Source organism: Schistocerca gregaria, chromosome 1, assembly GCF_023897955.1.
Source record: "Schistocerca gregaria isolate iqSchGreg1 chromosome 1, iqSchGreg1.2, whole genome shotgun sequence".
NCBI classification, from domain to species: Eukaryota; Metazoa; Arthropoda; class Insecta; order Orthoptera; family Acrididae; genus Schistocerca; species Schistocerca gregaria.
The window spans coordinates 1122210904-1122225345 of record NC_064920.1 but is presented as its reverse complement, the minus strand read 5'-3'; the positions used below and the strand labels follow the sequence as shown (position 1 = coordinate 1122225345).

Below are 14442 nucleotides of genomic sequence, written 5' to 3'. Positions count from 1 at the left end.
GAGGAATGCCGGGGTAATTGTCCAGCTGTATGAACTGCAGTGCTAAGTTGCGTCGGTGGCTAACGCACCTGCCTAGTAAGGAAGAGACTCGGGTTCGATTCCCGGTCTTGGTACAAATGTTTACTCGCCACTTCAGTCTATATAGATACAATCATATATGTTTGGGGCCAGTTAAGTCTCTGGAGTTGTGTCATTTCATTTATTCAAATGCTTTGTTGTTGAACCAATTTGTTCAATAGATAATAATTATAATTTTATTGGCATACTGTAGGGCACTTCCGTTTCGGTTTTCAGCGAATCAAAATGAAAATTTAAATTAAAGAAAAAATGGATTTCAACAAAGAATAAAGAGGTTCCTGGAGAAACATGGTGACTGATAGGCGGTGACTTACTATTATTATTATTATTATTAATGCCTTGCATTCGTTTATTTCAATAAATGTATGCTTTTGATGTATATTTTCTAACTGTAAAGAGCGTAATTGTTTTGATAATAAACTGTTCTACAAGTGCACTTAATTTTGTAATCCCAGTTTCTTACTACTCCTCAGTCAGCTTCCTAGCGCTTTACTTCTGTTAAAATATAAATATCAGCCTACAAAGAAGATTCGTACTGTCTTTTTCTATTTGTCAATATTCAATCCATCACTTGTCATTTCCAACCTATGTGCTGTAGGGTGTGATGTCGCAGTTAGACAGCTAAGGAGGTGACTAGTCATAGAGGGAAACAGAGATGTGAGCGTAAGTAAGCTGTAGAACTGTGTATAACTTGTTTTGTCATTACCATTTCTCCCAATAACTTATTGTGCCGCACTTATATTCCCATATGTTTCAGGTCTGTGATTAAAATGATTTTTTTTTGTAGAACACGTATTGCAGATATTGCGTTCAACTATTGTTATTTTTATGTGTATGCAAAATGGCTAGATGTAAATGAAATTTGTTCACAGAAGGCAAATTGAAGTGAGATGTATTGAGCTTTCCAAAGTGTTCCAGATAATAGCGTATTGTTCAATTTTGCAACTGTTGATATCGGACTATTATTGTTTTTAATAACACCGACATAGAGGAATAATCTGCTAAACTAATCTCTAAACTGGAGTTTCTGCCAGTGTTTCTACCAATTGACAAAAACGACTGATACTAGGAGAACACATTTCGAGAATTATACGATAGACTCAAATTATTTAAATTGAAGAACCTCCTCAGTACAATATGCCAGAGAAACACTAAGTGTGTGTTGATAAGTGAGAAAAGAGAAACGCGAATTTTTCAATTATGAGGAATCGGGATTCTTTTTTTCTTTGTGAACACAGACAATAAAGTGGGATCCCTAAGTCTACAATGTAGAGTTATTGCAAACACCTACAGGCTTTCAGAAGACTACTGCATAAAGACCACAAGATACGAAGAAAATAGAAACATTTCAATGTATAGAGCTCTTCGCAAAGTTTGTAGCTCACATTACAGCTGGTTTATATGGACACCGTTTGCGATGCAGCAGACATCGATACGCGCTTGCAGTTGATTGATACGCCTGACACATAGTGACTGGGACCTGCGAACTAATTTAACGTGCGAGTACGGACCGGATGTTTTTGTCTTCATGTTGCAACAAGCCTGCGCCCTAGTTCAACTGTTAAACGGCGCGAACTACGGATGGAAACTTGGAGGGATGGGATATTCCCTGACGTCACTTTCCTGTATGTCTGGTGCTTTTCACGCCGCCTTCTACTGAAACGCTAGAGTTATCTATGTATATATCTATATAGTGCCGCCGAAATGTGCTTCCCAGAAGAATTTATCCACAGGGCGTTATCGCTAAATAGTGACAAACCCCCTCTGAATGGTGCCACAGTCGGATAATCATCCCGTACCGCCTAACTTCAGCTTGCTGATCACCTCCTGGTAATGAAAATATTCTCCCGTCTCTGATATTCGACGCTTTTACTTCCACAGTTCTGTAGTGTCCTTGGCAAAGGTTGCGGGAAAGCAACCGATATTTTTTGAGGGCCACGAAGTTATATAATTTCGTTGCTTGTCGGTGTTGGTGGCAACAAGTACACACGATCGGATCTCAGGCCGCTTTCCGGCGTTGTACACAGGAACTACGACGCTGCAGGAAGTCTTAAAAGCACTCAGCGCTTGTAGAGATTGCACTAGCCAAACTTTCTGTGATTACTTGCGGCTTATAAAGGAGAAGTTACATTTTCGTGGCACAAGGCGCTTTCTATGAAAACTTTTCATAGCCGAAACTGCTCATCACAGGGCTCTTACTTTACGATCTCGGCTGAATACAAATTGATTTTCATACTGCGAGTTTTATGTGCACTTGAAGCAACGTTGCGCCACTGCCATATGCTGCTGTTACGAGGGATAACGCTCGGAATAGGCGTGCTGTAGATTACAATCTCTACATCGTAGCGACCCGCAAATAAGGACAAGATTTGCAATGGAGATAGCGTTCGTTTCTCGTTTGTGGTCCATACACAGACAGGCAGAAAGGAATGGCCAAGTGTCTATATTTGTATCAAATTTTTAGTTTCTTTATCCTTTAATACGAATGTGCTTGAATTTTATAATGTATTAAAAAAAATTCTGTCTAGATCTTGCAGTTAATATTAGTATCAAGATACCATTTGTAGAAGCAATCTTAGGGCACTGGTGGCAACTGAGCACTCCATGAAAGTTTATTTATCATGGAAACTTATAAGAGGGTTGGGACTTCGATAGTGGCAGCTATTTATTTACAGCTCGTACAAAATAGATACGTGTTTCGAAGTTTTACTGACCTTCAAAGTAGTCACCAGCATAGTGTATAGCCCGTTACCAGCGATGTGGAAGTCGTAGGATACTCTTGGCAGTGCCAGTTGTGTTAACAGTTCGAGAGGCGTGGTCTATTGCCCGACGAATTTGTAGCAGTTCTGAAGCGAATGCCGTGAAATGTTTCCTTCAGTTTAGAAATGGTTCAAATGGCTCTGAGCACTATGCGACTTAACTAGATCTTACAACTACCTAAACCTAACTAACCTAAGGACATCACACACATCCATGCCCGAGGCAGGATTCGAACCTGCTTCCGTAGCAGTCGCTCTGTCCCATACTGTAGCGCCTAGAACCGCACGGCCACTCCGGCCGGCAAAGGTAAGAAACATGGGTTTTGTTCTGAAGACATACCTTTCACACATTGAATTTTCAGAAATTGCTCTTGTTCACGATATGGTGTTACTCTTGGTGTTAACTCATAGCATTAAGTATGGTCTAAGACATATAATTTCTCCCGAGACTAAGTTATGAAAAGCATTTTATATTTAGCTAAAAATGTGATGATTTTACTTAGTGTGGTTCAGGAAGATTTGCACTTCTATCAGGGAGTCAGGAGCAGGTGCGATTACCTTTGTTGTAAATTTGTTTATTACGAAGATAATAGTAGGCACCTGTAGCACCTTACAATTTTCATTTGATACTCCACTTTCCCTCCTCAAGAACTGTTCAAAAAGATATCACGGTGGAACCGTTCACCTAAACAGGACGTTATTAAAAAGTATCGCCGGCAGAGTGACCGATCGGTTCTAGGCGCTTCAGTCTAGAACCGTGCGACCGTTACGGTAGTAGGTTCGAATCCTGCCTCGGGCATGGGTGTGTGTGATGTCCTTAGGTTAGTTAGGTTTAAGTAGTTCTAAGTTCTAGGGACTGATGACCTCAGAAGTTAAGTCCCATAGTGCTCAGAGCCATTTGAACCAATTCTTTCCTCCAGCGCGTGGACCAGTGTATCACTGTCCACGGTCACCACTTTATGCACTTTTGATTTTCTACCTGTTTTTGTTCCGACAATGGATAACCATACCACAAAATGGTATTGAAGACCCCTATTTCTGTATTTTATGACACTCATTGTTTTGTTTAAGTGAATATTTTGTGCGTTCTTGACTGGTTTTGAGGAGATGAACTGGTTTACCGAATAAAAAAAAAAAAAAAATAGAGCGCTGTTTAAAATTGCTATCCACATCTTTGTAACGAACAGCTCCAAGAATGTCAGTCATGGTGGTTGATGTCCCCCTAGTAGTTAACATTTTGTTGCTACATTTTCTTATTTTGATCGTGGATAAAGAAATATTTTGTGTGGCCAATATACTGAGTTTTGAACAGTACACTTTCCGTAACATTTCCTTAGGGTAGGATCGCAGTCGCTTTTATATCAGAATTGCTGTGTTCTACTTTCAGTGTTCTACTGTCCATTCACAAAGCTGGTTCGCTATTTACATCTATATTTAACTCATTCCTTCCGGATGTCAAGGAACACGGCACCAACCTGCCCTCTGACAAGGAACACTTTGAGTGCGAGGTCACGAAAGGAAAACGGTGTTTACGGCATTCTAAGCCCCACACACTGTCTGCCAAGCAAACACAGTAGTGGCTGCTAATGGAAATTGGGGTAGGACTGTAAGTATCCAATGGTGAGCGCAGCATGAGGCTACGGTACGTAGTTGAACAGCTTAGTCGTCGAGTAACTCAAGAACAACGCTGCAGTGATAGTGGTGTTGATACAAAGTAGAGAAATGGCAACGATAGACAAAGCAGACAGTGCATCATATCTACAGCAAAAGTTGCCGGAGTTCACATTTCGACAGAAAGGAAACCAAGGAATTTCGCGGATTGAGAAAGAGGTGGTAGATGAAAATCAGCGTTCCTGCAAGGTGAGTCGGTGGAATGTGTGGTGACATATACGTTCGACTGTATAGAAAACGTACATGAGGAGTACAATGGTGAGGATCCGTGCTTAACAAGTGATAGTGATGTCGAAACAAGGGATGACCTATGTAGTTCATCAACCTTGTCGGACAGGGAGCCGCAAATCCAGTCTCTAGTGAAACGTAATAAAGGACAACCATTGTCCAATGAGAGACATAATTGTGTACATGTAAGATCATTCGTAGCGTAGTAAAAAAAACAATTATGAACAAATTTAGAATAAGTGGGTAGCAATATGACCGTGTTCTGCTCAGGAGACACCGCCTTAGCGAAACACTGTCGGTGTGGGCGAGGGTGTTTGTGTGATCCATGAAGTGGAGGGCTATACCGGCGGTAGTGTAACTACCAGCAGGGCCTCCAAGGCCGGACAAGTCTCCATAGAGGATCCAGACAAAGTGTGTCTCACGACGCCCCTTCTAGTGTCCTGCCCAGTTCTGTCCTATCCTATTCTATTCTGTCCCATCCTATACACTCCCTCCCTTCCCTTTTCCTCGCAGTGATTGTGTGGCAGCAGACACAGTCCCCTAATGCGGACAGCGGAAGATCCTTGGAAACCAGGACAACGTTGATGAACATAGGCCTTACTGCGAAGGGATGGGTAGCGTTCTGTAGTCGTGTTGAAGACAAGCTATCTAAGGGGTAAGGTCCTGAAATAAAACCTTGGCAGGTGTCCAGGCCATGAGATGGCAGCCCAACCAGGACACTTGTGGGGGCTGTGGGCTGATATCCCGAACCACCAAAAAACACATATTACAGAAACTAAAAGGAGAAACAGCCGGTTGTTGTTGTGGTCTTCAGTCCTGAGACTGGTTTGATGCAACTCTCCATGCTACTCTATCCTGTACAAGCTTCTTCATCTCCCAGTACCTACTGCAACCTACATCCTTCTGAATCTGCTTAGTGTATTCATCTCGTAGTCTCCCTCTACGATTTTTACCCTCCACGCTACCCTCCAATACTAAACTGGTGATCCCTTGATGCCTCATAACATCTCCTACCAACCAATCCCTTCTTCTGGTCAAGTTGTGCCACAAACTTCTCTTCTCCCCAATCCTATTCAATACTTCCTCATTAGTTATGTGATCTACCCATCTAATCTTCAGCATTCTTCTGCAGCACCACATTTCGAAAGCTTCTATTCTCTTCTTGTCCAAACTACTTATCGTTCATGTTTCACTTCCATACATGGCTACACTCCATACAAACACTTTCAGAAAAGACTTCCTGACACTTAAATCAATACTCGATGTTAACAAATTTCTCTTCTTGAGAAACGCTTTCCTTGCCATGGCCAGTCTACATTTATATCCTTTCCACTTCGACCATCATCAGTTATTTTGGCCCCCAAATAGCAAAACTCCTTTACTACTTTAAGTGTTTCATTTCCTAATCTAATTCCCTCAGCATCACCCGACTTAATTCGACTACATATACTCCTCTCAAGACACTGTCCATTCCATTCAACTGCTGTAGCAAGTCCTTTGCTGTCTCTGACAGAATTACAATGTCATCGGCGAACCTCAAAGTTTTTATTTCTTCTCCATGGATTTAATACCTACTCCGAATTTTTCTTTTATTTCCTTTACTGCTTGCTCAATATACGGATTGAATAACATCGGGGAGAGGCTACAACCCTGCCTTACTCCCTTCCCAACCACTGCTTCCCCTTCATGTCCCTCGACTCTTATAACTGCCATCTGGTTTCTGTACAAATTGTAAATAGCCCTGTATTTTACCCCTGCCACCTTTAGAATTTGAAAGAGAGTATTCCAGTCAACATTGTCAAAAGCTTTCTCTAAGTCTACAAATGCTAGAAACGTAGGTTTGCCTTTCCTTAATCTTTCTTCTAAGATAAGCCGGATGGATCTTAATATGACCGTGTAGTGTATAAGAACAACTACGGATAATCAAGGGAGGACAAGGCACACTTGGATGCCTGATGCAAGTTACAGGACGTGCATGGTAGTAACCGACTAAATCATGCCCATCAAATTCCGCGCGATAGAGATTATAGTGGTTTCAAGAGAAGTGGTGAATAGTTGCAGACTTTAAACAGTGCTACAGAATTAGAGGACGTGAGATAATGAAGTTTCAAACTTACGTCGTCGTTCAGTAAGGAATTTGTTTCTAGCTCCGACCAGTCGGTATTTGAAGCGGAAGTGCATCTGATAGGAACCCTGGAAATTACAGGTACCAAGATAGCTGTATCAAGAACAGCTAACATCAGTACCTTAACGCATTCGCATACAATTACGCCGAATGTTATAGTGCTGCGAGAAGTTGGAGGTGCTCCGCCCCCTACGATTCTTCCTCCCTTAGGTGATATTACAAGGGCGATAGGAAATACTTACGTTACAGCAAGCAAGAGTGGGAAAATGGGCGTAAGATAACTACAACTATGGTACGAGCACTGCTTTTGGCCTACAACTCGTCAAAAAACTTGCTTTTGCTTGACTCATGATCTGTGAATAAAAATAATACTTACAGAGCAAAATAGCCCTCCATAGAAGGGCGTGACAGTGCAGTTCATACCACCTGAAACCTCTGGACAAAGTCAAGCTTTCGATGTTTGTTTCTTTCCGTGTCTATAAAACATATTATCGCAAAATCTGCAGCTACGCCTTAAAGGACAGCAACGCCACCAGGTTGAATAATGCTTTTCTTGGAGCCACAGGACGTCTTGTTACGACTCAAACTGTGCGCAATAGGCTGCATGATGCGCAACTTCACTCCCGGCGTTCATGGCGAGGTCAATCTTTGCAACCACGACGCCATGCAGCGTGGTACAGATGGGCCTAACAACATGCCGAATGTACCGCTCAGTATTGGCGTCACGTTCTCTTCACCGATGAGTCTCGCATATGCCTTCATACAGACAATCGTTGGAGACGTGTTTGGACGCAACCTAGTCAGGCTGAACGCCTTAGATACACTGTCCAGCGAGTGCAGCAAGGTGGAGGTTCCTTGCTGTTTTGGGGTGGCATTATGTGGGGCCGACGTGCGCCACTGGTGGTCATGGAAGGCGCCGTAACGGCCGTACGATACGTGAACGCCATCGTCCGGCCGCTAATGCAACCATATCGGCAGCATATTGACGAGGCATTCGTTTTCATGGATGACAATTCGCGTCCCTATCGTGCACATCTTGTGAATGACTTCCTTCGAGAAAACGACATCGCTCGACTAGAATGGCCAACGTGTTCTAAAGACATGAAACCTGTCGGACATGCCTTGGATAGATTGAAAACGACTGTTTATGGACGAAGTGACCCACCAAACACTGTGGGATCTACGCCGAATCACCGTTGAGTAGTGGGACAGTCTGGGCGAACAGTGCTTTCATGAACTTGTGTACAGTATGCCACGACGAATACAGGCATTCATCACTGCAAGAGGACGTGCTACTGGGCATTAGAGTTGCCGGTGTGTACAGTAATCTGAACCACCACCTCTGAAGGTCTGGCTGTGTGGTGGTACGACATGCAATGAGTAGTTTTCATGGGCAGTAGAAGGGGCGGAAGTGATGTTTATATTGATCTCTGTTCCAAGTTTCTGTACGGGTTCCGGAACTCTCGGAACCGAGGTGATACAAAACGTTTTTGGGTGTGTGTATTTTCAATGTGAGGGTGAAGTAAGTCTGTTGTTTGAAGTTGGACTGCCCATTCGGAGACAACTGATGTCATCATCAGGTTCTAAGTATAATATTTCCTTTTGCAGAGTTTCGTATGTATATTTCTCTCTCAAGTTCAACCACTCCTGCGCCAGCATTTTCTTTTCGCTTTCTTCGTCAATCACAGTGTGAAAATAAATGCAAGAAACGCTTTGTCTGCATTGGTAGTCCTTCCTATTAGTGTCAAAATGCATGTGGGCGCAAAAAAGTCTGCTTCAAAAGTGAAGTTAAATTGACAATCTTCGTTGCTTTGTGGAGGGGTTTGTTTGACAAACCAGTGGATGGAAAAGAGTGAATTTGACAAACAAGTTGAATCGTGTACGGGCTGCTTAATACTCTTCTGGACAATGTGTTTTCCTTAAAGGTGTTTGCAGATGCTGCGTGAAACGTCTAAAAAGAAGAAGGGCTCAGCTAATAGGCCATGTACTCCGAGATGAGGATATGTTGAAAAGAGTAATTGAGGGAGCAGAAGAAGACAGAAATTACAGAGGAAGACCTAGACTGGAGTATATTAAGTAAATAATTGGGGGCATTAATTGTTCTTCATATTACGAGCTGAAATGGAAGGCGAACAATCGAGAAGGACGGGGAGCTGCTGCTAACAAGTCTAATGCCTGCTGACTGGAGCGAGAAATAATACTTTTACAATCAAACAGCACATCAAACGGACTTCTAAAGGAAATTTAGATATGCATTTGCGTGTAAAGAATTTTAATCCTTGGCATATTGCAGAAAATAACGCTTCAGTTGTAAGGTTCTTTTTATTTAAAACTCGACCGGTTTCGGGCTCTCACACCCCCATCATCAGGTGTTATAACTGTGTGCTCTGACTTTGTGCTGTGTGCTGTGGATGAGTACAGGACGCTGTGTATCAACGCAACCGCAACCTGTACTCGTCCACCGCGGTGCTCGGGGTCACAGCACAAAGTTATAACACCTGATGAGGGGGGTGTGAAAGCCCGAAAACGGTCGGGTTTTAATAAAAAGAACCTTACATCTGAAGTGGGATTTTCAACCTCTGGTATAATATTCAGTTGCGGATGTTCCTCTGGCAGGATTTCCTCTGCTCATTATCAAATACACTACTGGCCATTCAAATTGCTACACCAAAAAGAAATGCAGATGGTAAACAGGTATTCATTGGACAAATATATTATACTAGAACTGACATGTGATTACATTTTCACGCAATTTGGGTGCATAGATCCTGGGAAATCAGTACCCAGAACACCCACCTCTGGCCGTAATAATGGGCTTCATACGCCTGGGCAATAAGTCAAACATAGCTTGGATGGCGTGTACAGGTACAGCTGCCCATGCAGCTTCAACACGATACCACAGTTCATCAAGAGTAGTGACTGGCGTATTGTGACGAGATAGTTGCTGGGCCACCATTGACCAGACGTATTCACTTGGTGAAAGATCTGGACAATGCGATGGCCAGAGCAGCAATCGAACATTTTTTTTTATCCAGAAAGGTCCGTACAGGACCTGCAACATGCGGTCGTGCATTATCCTGCTGAAATGTGGGGTTTCGCAGGGATCGAATGAAGGGTAGAGCCACGGGTCGTAACACATCTGAAATTTAATGCCCACTTTTCAAAGTGCTGTCAATGCGAACAAGAGGTGACTCTGACGTGTAACCAATGGCATCTCATACCATCACGCCGGGAGATACGCCAATACGGCGAGGACGAATACACACTTCCAAAGTGCGTTCACCGCGATGTCGCCAAACACGGATGCGACGATCATGCTGTAAACAGAGCATGGATATATCCGAAAAAATGACGATTTGCCATTCGTGCACCCAGGTTTGTCGTTGAGTACACCATCGCAGGCGCTCCTGTCTGTGACGCGGCGTCAAGGTTAACCGCAGCCACGGTCTCCGAGCTGATAGTCCATGCTGCTGTAAATATCGACGAGCTGTTCGTGCAGATGGTTGTTGTCTTGCAAATGTCCGCATCTGTTGACTCAGGGATCGAAACGTGGCAGCACGATCCGTTACAGCCATGCCGACAAGATGGCTGTCATCTCGACTGCTATTGATAAGAGGCCGTTGGGATCCAACACGGCGTTCTGTATTACCCTACTGAACCCACCGATTCCATATTCCTCTAACAATTATTAGATCTCGACCAACGTGAGCAGCAATGTCGCGATGCGATAAATCGCAATCGCGATAGGCTACAATCAAACCTTTATCAAAGTCGGAAACGTGATGGTACGCATTTCCCCTCCTTACACGCGGCATCACAACAACGTTTCACCAGGAAACGCCAGTCAACAGCTGTTTGTGTATGAGAAATCGGTTGGAAACTTTCCTCATGTCAGCACGTCGTAGGTGTCGCCACCGGCGCCAACCTTGTGTGAATGCTCTGACAAGTTAATCATTTGGATATGACAGCATCTTCTTCCTGTCGGTTAAATTTCGCGTCTGTAGCACGTTATCTTCGTGGTGTAGCAATTTTAGTGGCCAATAGTGCATATGAGGTGACACCTGAGGTTTCCAAAGATATGGCCACTTTACAGATTCAGAGATAACACCACACTATACTTGAAGAGCTGGTGCCGAATACGGCTTTAGTAATGTATGGAGGGACATCGTTTATCATGTCTTCAAGAGTGGGAGAGACTTGACGGATCATGAAAACGGTAGCAACGGGCGTAATTGAGCGGCTGTGACATGGCGCGCGTGCGCTGCTCACCGAGCTGATGTAGTTGTAGAGCGAGAGGCCATCGTCCCAGGGGCGCTCGAGATCGCAGGAGAGGTTGGCGGGCCGCAGCTGGTGGCTGCGGTCGAGCGCGGCCAGCCCGCGGGCGAACACGTGCACGGCGTCGTGCAGCAGCGCCGGCTCCGCCTGCAGCACGCCCGTGCGGTGCAGGATGGACGGCCCGACGGGCGCGAAGCGCGACATCTGCTCCAGCGCCGCGCGCACGCGCTCGTCCTCCACCGCCACCAGCCGGAACGCCGTGATGTTCACCGAGTTGTACTTGAAGTCCTCCAGGTCGAACGTCTCCATGTCCTGCCGACAACGTCACGGAGGTCTGCTCAGCTCGCGTGGGGCAAATATCGCACACTCAACGTTCTAAATCTAAGTCTGCATGTGTATTCTGTGTAACAATCCTATATCGTCACATGTTTACGCAATTGCTATTATTTATAACACCTGAGACTCAATTTATCGCCGGCCGGAGTGGCCGAGCGGTTCTAAGCGCAACAGTCTGGAAATGCGCGACCGCCTCGGGCATGGATGTTTGTAATGACCTTATGTTAGTTGTACGTTCTAGGGGACTGATGACCTCAGCAGTTAAGTCCCATAGTGCTCAGAGCCATTTGCACCATTTGAAGTCAATTTACCAATTTTTTTGTCTTTATTGAATTTCGATTCCCCCTGAAGGGAGCGGGATGGCACCAGCTTAGTATGCCGCTCTTCAGCCTACAAACCTTGTTTTAAAAAGGTGAAGATAATAGATAATAAAAAACAGGCAATAAAATCGGAGACTGAAAGGGTAACATGGCAAAAAATCGTGGAACTTAAAACATAGAACAAAGGGATGATGAAGCTAATAAAATACATATGAAGCAGACAGGTAAAATAATAGACAGACAATTTAAAAAACACGGCGACCGTCTGGTGTCTGTTCGCAAAACATTAAATTCATACCCAGCGACAGCAGTGTTTCTGTTCGCAACACGGGAAAAGACAAAACAACACTGAATATTCACTGGAACACTGCACTGAAATATGACATACCACAGCCGAGAGCAAGTGGGGGGGGGGGGGGGGGGGGGGGAACTGGTCAGATGATGGGAAAATAAAAATGGGGGAAGGTGAGGAAAAGCGAAGGGGGGAGGGGGAAAGGAACCAGTGGAGGAGGACCCATAAGAGGGGTGGGAGGTGCTGGGCAGACGCGAGAGGGAGTGGGGAAGGCAGAGAACGGGAATATAAAAGGATTTTTGGGGGGGGGGGGAGGTAGGGAAAGGTTAAGCGGGGAGAAGCACAGGATGGACAGGGGGAAGAGGGAGCCCAGGAAAAGGACGGAGGAAAGGAGGGGTGGTGAGGATCAGAGTTGATAGGAGGGATAAATGGAGGGAGAGAGGGCATCATCCGGGAGGGGGAGTTGATGGAAGCCACCTTGGGAAAGGAGATGAAGGGTGTAGAGATGGAGGGTAGGGGGGACACAACAGTGAAGGCGTGGCAGGGGGCGGGGACGGGAGAGGAGAGCAGTGACCAGGGGGTGAGGGGAAATTTATCGATCTGCTTAATCGCAGTGAATATGGTGCAGCTATCTCTGGTTTCGCACCGGTACAATCTTGTAGTAAGTCTGTCGTTGCTGGGCTTGAGCAAGTAGTAATGGAGGTTGTCCCAAAAAGAATGACCCGATTTTAACTTGTAATAATATTGAGACAAATGTCACTAGGTAATTGAAACACCGCTAGAAGTAATCGGTACAATCTAGAGTTGCAGAAAAAATCCGCCAGATGTCGCTAGAGCGCTGACCTGGACCTTGCAGCCAGCAATATGGCGTCCGCACAACCGATGGCGTATTGTGTTATTGAATTTAGTCGTACTCAATCAAATGTTCAAAATGTGTGAGAAATCTTATGGGACTTAACTGCTAAGGTCACCAGTCTCTAAGCTTACACACTACGTAACCTAAATTATCCTAAAGGACAAACACAAACACACACATACACATCCATGCCCGAGGGAAGACTCCATCCTCCGCCGGGACCAGCCGCACAGTCCATGATTGCAGCGCCCTAAGACCTCTCGGCTAATCCCGTGCGGCATACTCAATCAGTGATCGCAGTTCAGCAGGCGTTTCATATTCGATTTCGTGCTAAACCACCATCACCACAGAGCATTCGACGCTGGTAGAAACAGTTTGAAGAAACAGGGTGCCTCCGTATAGGCAAAAGTCCTGGCCTGTCGCGCATCCCTGAACAAACAGTGGAACAAATCCGACGAGCATTTGAGCGGATTCCCCGCAAGTCTACGCGTCGTGCCAGCCGAGAACTTGCGTTACCGCACATGACACTGTGGCGTGTGTTACGGTGTCGTTTAGCCCTCAAAACATACAATCACAACTGGTACAAGCTCTGTGAGATACTGATAAAGTGAAGCGAGTGGATTTTAGCAATGCTATTCTAGAGGACATGGAAGATGACACTTTTACGTCACGGTTGATATTCAGCGATGACGCAACTTTCCATATTAGCGGCAACGTTGACCGTCATAATGTCCGTACACGGGGGCTTGAAAGTCCTCACGAAACAGTTGAACACGAACGTGATTCACCAAAAGTGAATGTTCTTTGTGCTGTTTCGCAAAGCAAGGTTTATGGATCCCACTTTTTTGAGGAAGAAACCGTAACAGGACAATCATATCTTGCAATGCTACGGAACTGGTTATTTCCACAATTTGACTCTTACAATTTTATTTATCAACAAGATGGAGCAACTCAACACTGGCACAACAACGTGTGCAGTTTCCTCAATGCCAACGTGCCTCAAAGTTGGATAGGGCGTACAGGACAGCGAGACCAGGTTTTACACTCTTGGCCTCCTAGGTCCCCTGACTTAACACCATGTGATTTCTTCCTGTGGGGATATGTTAAACAATGTTTTTACGTTCCTCCCTTACCTTGTGACATTGATGAACTAAAAGCCAGAATATAAGTTGCTGTAGATTCAGTGACAGAAATCACCTTACGCTCAGCTTGGGATGAATTCGGCTATCAGCTAGATGTCGTCCATGCAGACAATGGAGGTCATATTGAACATTTATGATGGATTTTTATAGACTTCTGTCTTTTCTGAGGAATTTAGTATGCAATTTGTTGGTGTTAAGCCCTTCTTCCAAATCAATAATTCTATTTAAAATCGGGTCATTCTTTTGGGACACCCTGTGTAAGTCGACCACAGAATAAGTGTGTGTACGCTTCGGTCAGCTTATCGTGACTCTTTACCGCATTATTTCACCAAGACACGAAGAACGACTTCACATTATATG

At 44.6% G+C, this 14442-nt stretch overlaps 1 protein-coding gene across 1 annotated transcript in view; it reads right to left on the bottom strand.

Annotated features, from left to right (window-relative positions):
• LOC126292321 (glutamate receptor ionotropic, kainate 2-like) overlaps positions 1-14442 on the bottom strand; it is a 1291187-nt gene that overhangs the window by 357520 nt on the left and 919225 nt on the right. Inside the window, exon 8 of the mRNA XM_049986255.1 lies at positions 11131-11448. Within this exon, the coding sequence (XP_049842212.1) occupies positions 11131-11448 (318 nt within the window). The remainder of the gene's footprint in view (positions 1-11130; positions 11449-14442) is intronic.